The following is a 13695-nucleotide window of genomic DNA, read 5'->3' as shown; positions in this document are numbered from 1 at the left end:
TTAAACTGTTCTTATCACAACCCAGGAGTTTTCTTGCTCTTACTCCTCTAATTCTCTCCCCCATCCCATCAGGGCAGGGGGAGTGAGCGCGTGGCTGTGTGGTGCTTAGTTGCTGGCTGGGGCTAAACCACAACGCTACTCTGTGCTGTTGGTCCTGTCATATGTGAAGCAGCCTGAGGAGGCAATGGGGAGCTCATGAACCATCTCCACTGCCATTGGACACCAAGAAGAGAACCTTTAAAATCAGAACTTTTGATCTAATGGAACCCAATGTTACCATGAGTTTAACCTCAAACACAGGGAGAACACCGAAGGAGAAAAGACCAATTCCTTAGACATTTTCTTGGAAGCAACACTGTAAGAATAGCTCAGCTGGCACTGCACACAGGAGATCACCTTTTATTGAAGAGTTGCTATTGCACAGCTCACAGCTGACAGAGTGCTGTGCAAGGGTCAGACACAACAGGATCAAATCTCAAGACAAGCAGTCTAAAGCAGCAAAAATGTGTAAAAGTATGATTATCACATTGAAAAATGTAGACTTCTGGCCTCATAAACCCTGGGAAATGTTCAGAGAATGGGAGGGAGGTTATTGTGAGTAGAACAGGGTGAGTTGGGCCAGTTTCCATAGGGCATCCTTGAGCTCCTGGTTCCTCATGCTGTAGATGAGGGGGTTCACTGCTGGAGGCACCACCGAGTACAGAACTGCCAGCACCAGGTCCAGGGATGGGGAGGAGATGGAGGGGGGCTTCAGGTAGGCAAAGGTGCCAGTGCTGACAAACAGGGAGACCACGGCCAGGTGAGGGAGGCACGTGGAGAAGGCTTTGTGGCGTCCCTGCTCAGAGGGGTTCCTCAGCATGGCCCTGAAGATCTGCACATAGGACACCACAATGAAAACAAAGCATCCCAAAAAAAGAAAACCACTAACCACAAGAAGTCCATCTTCCCTGAGGTAGGCATGTGAGCAGGAGAGCTTGAGGATGTGTGGGATTTCACAGAAGAACTGGTCCAAGGCATTGCCATGGCAGAGGGGTATGGAAAATGTATTGGCCATGTGCAGCAAAGCATAGAGAAACCCAGTGCCCCAGGCAGCTGCTGCCATATGGACACAAGCTCTGCTGCCCAGCAGGGTCCCATAGTGCAGGGGTTTGCAGATGGCAACGTAGCGGTCGTAGGCCATGATGGTGAGAAGACAATACTCTGCTGACATCAGAAAGACAAAAAGAAAGAGTTGGGCAGCACATCCTGAGTAGGAGATGGCCCTGGTGTCCCACAGGGAATTGGCCATGGCTTTAGGGACAGTGGTGGAGATGGATCCCAGGTCGAGGAGGGAGAGGTTGAGGAGGAAGAAGTACATGGGGGTGTGGAGGCGGTGGTCACAGGCTATGGCGGTGATGATGATGCCGTTGGCCAGGAGGGCAGCCAGGTAGATGCCCAGGAAGAGCCAGAAGTGCAGGAGCTGCAGCTCCCGTGTGTCTGCAAATGCCAGGAGGAGGAACTCAGTGATGGAGCTGCTGTTGGACATCTGCTGCCTCTGGGACTCAGTGACTGTCATTGGAGAATAAGACAGTGACAAGGTAGTAGAGACTTCTCTGAGCAAAATCAAAGCAATTTCCCATACGATCTCCCCTTGTAACACACATCCAGCCTTTTCTTTTTCTAGCAGCCCTTCCTTGAACTCTGTGCCTGGAGCCCTGGCTGGTGCTGGCCATGTGTGCCATGAGGAGCTGGGCATCTGCCCACGGGCTCTTGAGAAGTCAGCCCTGCTCTGCAGCAGTGGGCAGGGACAGGGACCAGTCCTGGAGTTCAACTGTGTCAGATGGAACCACTGCTAACGCAGAAAGGCCTGTCAGCATCTGCACTCCCAGGGCTTAGGACCCAGGAAGACAGAAGGCGACTTGAAAGGTTTAGGTTTTCTACAGCTCCCCCTTCCCTGCCACCCTGGCGAGTATTCTTGGATGTCAGAAACCCCCAGCATTTCTGCTGCACTCAGGGAGAACAGAGCGAGTGCTGCGAGGCAAGAGGATTGCCTGTGGCTCAGTGCAGAGTGAGGGCAGCTGCTCTGTCCCTCTGTCTGGGTCCCAGTTTCTCCGGGCTTGCACCTTTCTGAGATGGAGGGTGATCAGACTCCCGTGTTACCCTGAAAAGCCACCAGGCACTGCTGAGAGCAGAGGGATCTACCACAGACCACTAAATGTCTCAGCCTTTCTCAAGGTCTCAGCACCCCACTTCTAGCCAAGGACACGCATGGCTCATTGCACAAACCCAACAGCATTTTCTCTCTCGTAGCATCTCTGTGCTTCTCCATGCAGCTTTCAGACAATACAGAGATGCTATGGGACAGGTTTGCATGCCGGAGGGCAGCTCACAGCTTGGAAGGGCACCTGCAGCTGATAGCCAAGTGTCTTAGTGACGGCATTTGAGTAAGGGAGATTCAGCTCATTGCCTCCATGCACTGACTGCATTGCCCACTGCCCCACAGCTTAGAGGAAAGCTGGGACACTTGTTCCCATGGACACATGGGCATGGGGGGACCCACAAGACCAGTGTGTGACTCTACAGCTGAAACTGCATCTCCCCAGAGAGCCTGACAGCAAGAAGGAAATAACCCCAGCACTAACAGGGACAAGTGGAGCGAGAAGGAGAACTGGAGTGCGGGTGTGGGTGAGAGAGGCCAGGGCAGAGGCAGGCGGGCCCTCAGGCCAGCGTTGCCCTTCGCCAGCTGTGCCCGCCACCTCCCAGGCACCAGCATTGCCGGGCAGCTGCTCTCAGCCCCTGTGCTCTGCAGAGGGCCCTGGGCGCGGGGCTGGAGAGCTGCAGCACGGCTCTGCTGGAGCTCTGGCTGCAGAGGAGCTGGTTCCCGCCTTGGAGCCCCCAGCCCTTGGGGCAGAGGCTTTGCTGGCTGGGAGAGGAGGCAAGGGGGCTCTGCATGGCAGGGGATGAGACGGAGCTTTCTGAACTCTCCCTCTCACAACATTTCTCGTTTTCGTTTCCTCTCATTCCCTGATGATATCCCTGCTGCCAGGAGATTTTCCTCATGGGAGCTGTTTCCCTGTGCCATGTCTTTCCCTGTGAGCACTCACAGACCCCATCCCAACCTCTGTGTCCTCTCCTTAGCCCTCCAGAAACCTGCCTGTGTGCAGGGCACTGGCTGGGTGCATGGTCCTGTTTGCAGGTAGAAAAAATCACAGGTCAGACTAAGCCTGATGGGTCCAGCAAAGGTGATCCTGTTTCTGTCCACGGGCAGAACAGTGGCTGAAAACTCATTGGGAGACTCCTGGAAAACCTGCTGATCACTCAGAGTTACAGTTCAGCAGTCTCAGTGCTCTGTCAATATTAACAACTCCTTTATCATTTCTCACCTGCTGTTCCCCAAGAGAAGAAAATTGAAAGCACAGGGAAATTCCTTCTCTTTATAGTAATCCTTGTCTTGATCTTCCCCTTGAAACCTCCTATTGCAAATACTCTGGACATGAGGCTGAAGCTCTGAGCAGCCCTGACCCACGCAGCACCCTCTCACCAGCAGAAGGACCCTGCCTTGCTGGGGTCCCTCCTTCCACCCACAGCTTCTCCTGGCACAACCGTGGGGAGTTCCCTGGGCAGGCTGAGAGCTGACCCTGGCAGGCAGCAGAGTCCCTGCCCCGGCACACAGCACCCTGGGGTGCGGGGACCCTGCTCACAAGGACAGCCCTGGGCACCCCTGGCTGCACACCCGCCTTCACACCCCTGCAGCCATCCTTTGGAGAAGGCAGCTGTCATGCTTGTCCCAGTCTCTCATGGTGCAGCAGGGAAGCCCTGCTCTGGAGCATGTTCTTCTCTACAACAGAGAAACTCTGAGAGTTGTACTTACAGATCTTGTAATCTGTGGCATGTGCCAGCTTTAGGAGACCCCTCAAGGAAATGCAGCTGCATTGCCCTGCAACTAGAGTCTTACCATGTCAAGGGCTGTGAAGGTCTCTCCCGCAGTGAGGTCTCAGCACCCTCCCACCCCACACTGCCTTTAACCTCTCCCTGCCTCCCTCCTCTCCCCTCCCTGCCTGCAGGCACTGCCCTCAGCCCTGCTGCGCTTGGCACAGGAGCTGCTCCTGGGCAGAGCTGTCTCTCTGCAGCGCTGCCCACTATGCCAGGAGCTGCCTGCGTCCCAGGAGCCCGGCCCAGCTCAGCAGCACAGCACCAGCCCAAGGCAGCCCTTGCTCTGCCCCTCTGGGCTCCCTTGTGTTGTCCCTGGGGCTGCAGGGGAACCTGCTGTGACACAGCCTGAAGCCATCACTGATGCTCCCTCCTGCAGCTGGGCAGAGACTCTTACTTCCAGCAGTGTAATTTCTCTCACCTGAGTCAGATTTAGGTCCTGTAATCACTTTTCCTTGTCTCCACCTTAGACAGGACACCCAGGCAGGGACAGGCAGGGATCTCCTTTAGCCCTGCTGAGCGAATGGATTCAGCAGAGTCAGTGGAGCCATCTCATCCTGGGCCTGGAGTCCTGGGGCTGCAAGGGCTCTCAGCTCCCTCCCATGCAGAGCACAAACCCACAGGAGGGGGATTCCTCTTGCCTCACTTCAGGTGGGCACAACATGGGCACCTGCATGGGAGCTCCTTGTCTGTGCTCACACGGCAATAATGGAGATGGAGGCCAGGAGGGAGCTGTTCAGGCACAAACACCTGGTGACATTTGGGCTTCAGGAGGTGGCCCCAGATACATGCAGGTGACTGCAGGCTCTAAGGGAGCAGCTCACAGGGTGTGGTGGTTTAACCCTGGGCAGCAACTTAGCACCACACAGACGCTCGCTCACTTCCCCTGTCCCAGTGGGATGGGGAGAGGTGTGGAAGGTTAAAAGTGAGAAGACTCGTGCGTTGAGATAAGAACAGTTTAATAATTGAAATAAATTAAGTAAAATAGTCGTAGCGGTATTAATAATAATAACAACATATAACCCTGTGTACCCGTGCTGCAGCCACATGCCATCCACATGACTGAAAGGGTCTCTCCTCTTTGCTCGCCAGCTCGTCCAACTTCAAGTTCACTCGCTAATTGCACACACACAGCGCTCCAGCAGTACCTGGCCCTGGACACTCAGTGTTTCCAGCTGCTGGGTCCCCATGCCCTGTGCTCCCTTCTGCCACTGCTAGCAGCCAGGCCTCTGCACCCACCCCCGCACCAGGTACACAGAGTGGGGCCATGCACAAAAGGATTTGGAATCGCCCTCCAAAAGAAGGTCGGACAGGCTGTGGGGATTAGGTGCAGGGCTCAGTCAAACCAGCAAACCAAGCAGCAGCTGGATCCTTGATCCCCCCTTCTCTCCTTTTTCCATGCTTGTACATCCCCCTCAGCTTCCTTGGCTCCTGCTTTTCTGCGACCGTGCCCCCTCCCAAACAAGGCACCTACCCCTGCTTATTTTTCCCCCTTCCTCCCACGTCTGCCACACCTGGGAACAGATGTGGTGTTTCAGGTGCTGTTAGCTAGGTCGTCTTGGACTTCCATGGCATTACTGATGGGGTTTCCTGGGTACTGCTGTCCCTGCCAGATTCCTCTCCCCAAAATGACCTTAACTCTTCCTTCAATTTTCTGTCAAGTGTGGCCACCTCTCACATCAATCCCCCTTAACCACCTGCAAAATCTGGGGCTGCAATAGCAGAGTATCCACAGAAGACAAGCTGTCTGCTCTAAGGCAGAAATACGCAAAGCATAAGCTTTTGTGCGTCTTTTTTTTTAAAAAAAATCTTCACTCATTTTAGTTTTGCTGCTTTGCTGTTCAACAAGAATTGGCAGGCTTTCCAGTGATTTATTCCTGCCACTCACAGATCCAGGTTCTGCTTTGAAATTCATACAGGGATATGCGTATGAAAAAAAAGAAACCAAACCAAAACCGAAACCAAACCAAAACCAAGACCAAACCCCCTCTCTGTAGACCAAGACCTGAGGTAGCTTTAAGAATGCAGCTCATTGTGCCTCCAAGACCAGAAGCACCTGAGGCTGCAGAGCTTTTACAGGGGGAGGGAGAGAGGACTTGTAAAGAGAGATGCAAGGCTTCCACCCTGCTGACAGCCACCCACAGCCCAAATCAGGGACAGTCAGAGCAAACAAGAAGGGAATGGGTTTGCTTTCTCTTTCATTTACTTGAATTACTTCTAACCAACTCTAAGTCTTCCCTCCCACTCCAGGATTTTTCCTTTGGTTTAATTTTTTTTTGAGACTTCTCTGTTCCCTTATGGTAAGATGCTACTTAGAAATGTAATACAGACATGCCAGGGAATACACAAGGCTAAAAGAATCTTAACTTTATTTATGAACGTGTGATTTGTGTTTATACACAAAGTATAACTAGTAAAGTATAGCTAGCAAACAAAGAGAAAAATAGCCATGCAACTGTCCATGTTCCAGAATGGCTTCTGCAACACCCCCCTCCCCAAAAAGTACTCCCCTTCTAGCTTCCCAAGTGGGAACTACTCTTTACAGGATACTATCAAAGTATTCTCATCCTTTTAAAAGGAAGATGTTCTAACAATGTCTGTGTCTGGCTACTCCTTCTTCACTTTTTTCACAGGAGGTTCCATGTGAGCAGATTTTTCATGATTGGTGTCCACCTTCCTTTCCCATGCACTGTATCTTTCCTTTTCTAATGGATGTCGGAAGGCAGCAGATCTGCCATGGGGAGCTTTCTTATCGTATGGTGGAACTTCTCTGTGTCTGTTAGAATACTCCCTTTCTCCTTGCCCTTGAGGTGTTGTCCGTTTAGTGGGAGACCGGCCTCTAAATACTAGAGATCTTGACCATGAACGGGATCTTCTGGATGGGGGTGACCTTGACCTTGACCCTTGAGAACCATGTGCCCTTGACCTAGAATGAGAGTTGCCACTCTTCCCTTTGCGTCTTCTTGGATATGGTGGTGATCTTGAGTAGGAACGAGAACAGGAATGTCTATATGATCGAGAGGAGGAGCGAGTGCAGGAAGAATTGGATCTTGACTTGGAGTCGGTATATGAACTTCTAGAGTAAGATGAAGTACTGCAAGGAGACATGGACCTTAAAAAAACCACAACACAGAAAAGAATACTGAAGGTAGTCAAAACAGTCATTCTCCCCAGGTTTTTTCCTCCCAAGTTTGGTTTGGGTTTCTTTTTCCTCTCCATATGCTTACATCAAAGCTTCTTTCAGTTGCTGACATGATGCTACTGCAAAGCAAAGAACTTGATGACATGTAAGAGTTTCTGCTTACAAGACACAACAGCTGCTGCTTTGTTAGTGTAAAAACATCCAGGAAGGGTAAGGCTATTTCCACTCACTTCTATCACATGAACTACCACAGCTGTTGATTGGTTTCATGTGACTCAATGCCATTACTCCAGGAAAGATCCTGAGAGCACGACCAACAGAGTTATTCAGACTCCTGCCCAAGTGATTTTGAGGAACAGAAAACATCAGCTACCCTGAGTTTTTTCTTCACAAGTTTTTTCTTTTATTATTTTTTTAAAGAACCATCTCACATTATTCCGCCTATGGCCATTAGCATCATTCCTCCTCTCAAAGTCCTTCACCAATTTAACATTTCCTTAAACAAGCCTGATCTCTTAATTCCTACGAAAAGCTCAACAATGTCAACGGAATACTAGCGAAAGCCACCAGTTTGCAGTCCAGGTTAAAATCTCTCCATGTATCCTCCAGAAATAAACAAAAGAGGAAAGGAAGACCATTTCTCTCACGTATCTCCTCCAAAGTGCTTTGAGGTCATGGTTACAGTCAGAATAGGGAGACACAGAAAATCCAGCAACTACACTACTCAGTTTCCAGCCTCTCACGGCTGTCAGGAGGTGAAGGATGTCACTGCAGAGAAGCTTTAGTAAAAGAGACGCATGTTCCTTAACAACGGCTGCCAAAGGACAACTATCGGTCAACCTGAATCTCTGCCAGAGTTGAGCTAGCAACCTACATGTGCAACTCCTATCACTGCTGATCCCTTGAGTCACCCAATCCACCTAACGAGAGAGGTGGAGTGGAACTCCTCCTGGTTCTTCCAGACAATCTGCTTCTCCTTTACGGACATGGAAAGCAGTTACCTGGAAAATGAATGCCTATGCTCTTCTTGAATCTTTTTATAGTTCATCAGTTCCTTAGCAAAATCACGTGTAAACAGCGATCTGTGCATACTCAGTTCATTATAAACCAGCTGCTGTACAAGTCGTGTTACGGCCTCGTTTAACAGGTTACAAGTGGTCATCTACTGAATTTCTGTAGAATACTCACAGTTCCCAGCCTGCTCTGCCACCTGCTGAGCGAATTGTTCTGGCTCTCATTGGAAGATCTTGTGGAGTGGGGAGACAAAAAAGGAAAAAAATCCATTCAGTTGGTCTGAAGATCATTCTTTTCAGGAAATCCTGAAGTTACAGTTACTTACCAGCTGTGGGTATTGGTTGTCCTTGGGGGCCCAGAACACTTGCTAATGCTGGCTGCCTTTGTACAGGAACCTGGTAGCCCTTGTGAATAAATGCAAACAGTTGGAAAATAAGCTCTACGAAAATACAGGAATCAGCGCATATGTTGAAATAAAACTTACCTTCTCTTCCCACAGACTGCTGATTGACAGAGGGGAAGGTTTAGACAGTTGAGCGGCACTCACCAGAGCAGCAGGAGGGGTGACGGGCAGGAGTGGTGGTGGCTGTTGCTGCTGCTGTCGAATCTGGGTATGGAGCCTTTTTGTGTAGCCAGTTCCATTTTTGAAGTTGTTCACAGCCTAGAGGCAGAAAAACATTGACAAAAAGGTAATATGGAACTTCAGTAGATAAATGAACAAAAGCCTCCACAGAGTAAAATTGCTTTGGTATTCCTGTAAATGCTGTCAATCCTAAAATAAATCGCCATACAGATATATGAACACATCCCATTAGACACTGATATTAATGACTGGTGACTCAGAGTATCTGTATTTAAAGTCCTTCAGTGTTAACACCAAATTTGAAAGCGAGGCAATCATCTTAAACAAAAGTGTGACCTGAATGTGCCAGACTGTAAGCTTCTGTAACAACAGATCATGGATTTCAAAAGTAAATTTGGCCTTGTTCAATTCAGCCTTGCTTAAAGGAGATGTAAACTAGTATTTGCTTCCCTTTCACCTTTTCACAAATAGACTTGTCTTATGAACAGTTTACGTAAAAGGCATCATGGCACCTGGCGTAGGAACTTGTTGGCAATTAAAGAATCAGGCGAAACGTCTGTCTGGTGGCACGTTGGGCAGGTATGCTCCTCAGATTCCAGCAACGCTGTTCTAATGCCTGTGAATAATTACAATCATCAAAACAGTTTTTAGCCAAAGTGAGGACATTAGTTGGCTTCTAATCAATTCTCAAAACACGTCTATGATTAATGGGTGAATGTGGTCTGGAATTGAGAGCATGAAGCTATAAAAGTTCAACAGTGTCACAAATGTCTCGTATGCAGCACACAACCGTACAGTTTTGATATTTCACTACTGTCACACCTGAAGATGTAGAGTAGGCTGTGTCTTGATGTCCCCACGAGTCTTTTTTCCACTGTCTAGTACAGCGAGAAGTCACCAACCTCAAGGTTAATGAATAAAACACATCTCAAAAAACCATTAGTATGTTTAGAGTTCTGAAGGTTTTAACCAGCTCTCCCGTGGAGAAGAACGTGGATTAAATGCCTGACTCTCCCTTTGTTGCAGAGCACAGTCAGGCACCAGAGCTGGCTGTATAATTTTGTATGAGGGAAAGCTGGACAAACTAAATGCATTCCATATCTAATACTGTAATCACCTGCACAGTGATGCACTCTTCTCATACTCATCCTTTCCCATGTAAAGAGGACTTAACCAGATACATGAAAAGGGGAAACAGCTTTCTGCATTTTTTTTCCTTTATACGAGAAGAGTCCTTTCTTGTTCAGGGTATACTGAAGTATTAAGTAGAAGTGGTAACAAAGCAATTCTATTATCTCCTATTTCTGCTTTCCGAAGATCACATGTGATGTTTTGAATGAACACACAGGGCAGTAACACTTACATTCGTCACAGTAACTGTTCCCACAGCAGGGAATAACAGCTGCATCCGTCATGAGATCTGTACAGATGAGACACAACAACTCCTCTGGAATAGGATCATCTGAGGAGGAGGAGGACGGCTCCGCTGGTAGGAAGGGAGGCTTTTCCTTCTTGCCTCTAGCATAAGCTTCCCTGGAGGCGGGGTGGGGAAGGAAAAAGGAAAAAGTTAAAGATGGCTAAAGGAAAACTTTTCCAAGCTTTGGATTTTATCAAAGGAAGAGAATAGGTGGAATCCTTCTCACTCCCCATTAGCCTTCTAACATGTAGGCATTTCGTTTGAACTACTTTTCTGTAGCCACAGCACTAAAAGAGGGAGGGGGGAAGAATTTTCCTTCTGCAGAACTCTCCCATTCATTGGATCAACTCAGAAACCAGCTCAGACTGGAAAAAGAATTCCTTGACACCTAGAAATAAGGTGAAATGAATCCCACCTCTCCTTTGCCAGAGGGTAAGTGTAAATTGCAGGCTCAGGGTAAAGTTAGTCTCTGAGTAATTACGTTTGATTAATGGAGGAAGTCTGTGTTACAGCTTCTACAAAAGGAGATCCACGACAGAAAAACACAAGTGCTACCAAGTGCATTTGAAAACAGCCACTCTTGTCAGCACACAGTAGTGTTTTCTTAGTTTATAGCCACAGGAAAACTTCAGTCTGTTTCACACATGGGATTGGATAAAAGTCAGGGGGGCAGGAAATCTCAGTCCAACAGCTCTTTGTTACATTTTGCAGGAAGTCTTTGAAGCATAACCCAGAAGCAAAATGAGCGTTCACAACCAGTATTTGGTCAGGTTTTTTATTGCACACTAGTCCAGACACAAGCAGGGATGAAGGGAGGGACTGTAAATGACTTGGACCTTCAAGCACCTATCTTTCAGATCAACAGCACATGTTTTTGCTTTTAGATGCATTCATTCACAAAAGCAACCATCTAGTTTCAGTATTTTATTAAAGGGTTGTTTCATATAGACAGTTTTTTCTCAACTGTAACATCATTCACATCAACATCTGTCAAGTCATTCATATAGACAGTTTTTTCTCAACTGTAACATCATCCAGATCAACATCTATGAAGTCACTGCCATTAACATTTACAGACAACTTTACAGATACTTGACTAGTTTGTTTGAACCCAAACGGTTTACAGAACACTTCCAAAACACAAAAAACACATCCTAGGAATAGACCAAAACTCAAATAGGGCATTTAATACATAGGAATAACAAACCGGAAAACTTTTTACAACACATTGCCTCCATGCTAAGCCAGTCTGCACTCAGGAGGTCAGCGCAAGTAACAGTTCTGAGCTGCTTTATGTTATGTTCCTGTATTTTTCTTTAAATGTTCTCAAAAGCTGAAATGTCTACACCACTTGGACAGTTTTTCACATTGCAGAGGAAAACTTCACATGAGTTTACAGAACCAAGGACACATTTAGGCACAGCACTAACGGAGTCCAATTTCTTCTGGTGGATACCTTCCAAACTAATTTTTTTTTTTTTTTGGCCAAATGTACACAATGTAATTTCTGCAGTGCATGAGGGAAGAAGGTTCAAGTGGGAAGAGATTTCTCTTTCTTGGAAATGAACTCCAGCCTTTATTTTCAGAAGAAAGAAGCAGCTCCTCTGCACTAGGCCCTGCCTTCTCTCATCTTTGTCACTCGAAAGACCACTCATTCCATTGGCTAGCACTACGCCTTTGCACAAAGTGCAATCACTAGTGCAATCACCAGGCAAAGCTACACATTGTTGAGCACAGAACGCAAGCAGTTCCACAGCAAAACACGGCATTGCAACAGTTTCAGAAGGTCACATCTGCTAATATGCCACACATACACACTGGCATATTCCTATAAACAGTCAGGTACATTTACACAATTGACACAGCCTGCGCTCAAACAAATTAGATTGTGCTGTCCACTGTAGATGTACTACGATGTATGAAACTCTGCAGCATTCACAGAATGGAACTGTAACTATCGTGACTACAAATTCAAAAATAGCCATGCAATCGTCCATGCTCCAGAAACGCTTCTCGTTTGGCTGTTGCAACCCGCCCTGAAATGTCCATAACTTACAGACCATATAATTCTTCTCTGAAAGTTGTGTTAGTTTCCAACACAAAATGAATGAAACGTATGAAAAATGGTAAACAGCTTCTGCAGTGCTGCTGCTTTGTGTCTTGAAGGTGAGTAATATGGCAACATTACGCTGAGGCTGATAAGGTACTCCCCTTCTATCTTCCCAGACTGGCAACTACTCTTTACAGGACAGTATCAAAATACGCACATATTTTACAGTTAAAATAAATACTTTTAAATTAGTAAAATCTAAATTAAAGTTCTGTTCACATTACAAGAGTTATCCAGCTATAGATAACAGTATAAGATTTAAAAATACAAAGCAAACACTTTTGGTTTTAAGCATTTGACAAGAATAGATATAGATATACCTTAATAAGCTGGGCCAGAGAAATAGATCCAGAAGAGTCATTGATCTGTGCACAAAACATTAAACACATATTCAAGTTCTACAATCAAAACACAGCAATAGTTCACCTCTACTGCAGTCTGAAAGGCTGCACCATATCCTCTGAGTGTCACTGAAAGAGGCATTTCCAACCCAGTGTAATCGGTATTTGCTCAAAAAAGCGTCCAAACCTGTGACAGCTCCAGAGTGCCTCTGTGGTTAATGAGAAGAAACCAAACTCACCAAACCTGCCTGAGATCAACTTACTGCTCCAGACTATCTCAGAGAGGGACCCTTGTCAAATGCTCACAACTGCTTAAGAGTCACAGGGGTAAGGAAGCTGCCAATTTTCAGCTAAAAAGGGATTTATGAGAATAAATTGCAGTGACACTCCTCCCTCCCAGCTACCTACGGAAGGGCTTGCAGGAATGAAGTCCTCAGGCCACTGGTTCGTAACGGACTGCTGTGTTTGTTGAGAACTAAGACTGGAGGGCACTTTTTCCACAAGGAAAAAGGGGAACTCCTCGCCTGTTCCTTTTCCAGTATACTCAATTCTGTTACGCCACAAGCAGCAGTGAAGCTTACCCCAGTAAAACCTTAGCACAAAGACACTCGAATCACTGCTTATTATGCCTGAAGTTGTTCAAAAGCGTAGAATAACATTTCACAATATAAACTGAATGGCTCTCCTCAAGGGGTCACTAACTGGATCAGAAGAGAGATTAAAAGCCTTCCGTGGAAAACGCTCTTGTCCTTTAGTGCCTAACGCAGTGGAAGAATTCAAGGCAGCAGTTTTTAGCAGACTCTGGGAAAAAAGATCTCTACATGCAGAAAAAGATTCCTCACTCCATCATTCCTTCTCCATATGTTTAGCATCATATGGTGGTACACTAAAGAAAGGCTTAACCTCTGCGAAATTGAAGCAGCATCCAACCCTGAAGTCACCCAGCTCCAAAAGCATACTGCAGGCAGACGTTAAGACAAAACACAGGGATTTCACCCACAAATGCATCAGGCTCTAAACTTGTGCCAAAATTTGTACACTGGGGTTTAGGTATTTCCATTTGCAGATAAACTATTCAACTAAACTGCTTCATCCGAGAAAGTGGAAAGATCAAATGCAGAACTTGACAATAGCACTTTGTGTAGCAACGATGTTTAAATTCACAGCAATCTATGAAAG

The 13695-nt window shown here is 47.1% G+C and overlaps 1 protein-coding gene across 1 annotated transcript; it reads right to left on the bottom strand.

The window, feature by feature from the left end:
- Nucleotides 1-589: 589 nt before the first annotated feature.
- LOC104028632 (olfactory receptor 14C36) lies at nucleotides 590-1647 on the bottom strand. Its single transcript, XM_009479712.2, has one exon. It carries the CDS (start codon nucleotides 1553-1555, stop codon nucleotides 590-592), a length of 966 nt encoding a protein of 321 aa, XP_009477987.2. The 5' UTR covers nucleotides 1556-1647.
- Between the last annotated feature and the right edge of the window lie 12048 nt (nucleotides 1648-13695).

The sequence above is a fragment of the Pelecanus crispus genome, chromosome 16 (genome assembly GCF_030463565.1).
Source record: "Pelecanus crispus isolate bPelCri1 chromosome 16, bPelCri1.pri, whole genome shotgun sequence".
NCBI lineage: Eukaryota > Metazoa > Chordata > Aves > Pelecaniformes > Pelecanidae > Pelecanus > Pelecanus crispus.
Note: the sequence above shows the minus strand (reverse complement) of the source record. Positions and strands in the feature narration are given on the sequence as shown.

Bases quoted from the DNA above. Each gene is read 5' to 3' on its own strand.
- LOC104028632 (XM_009479712.2), bottom strand. From the start codon at position 1,555: ATGACAGTCACTGAGTCCCAGAGGCAGCAGATGTCCAACAGCAGCTCC.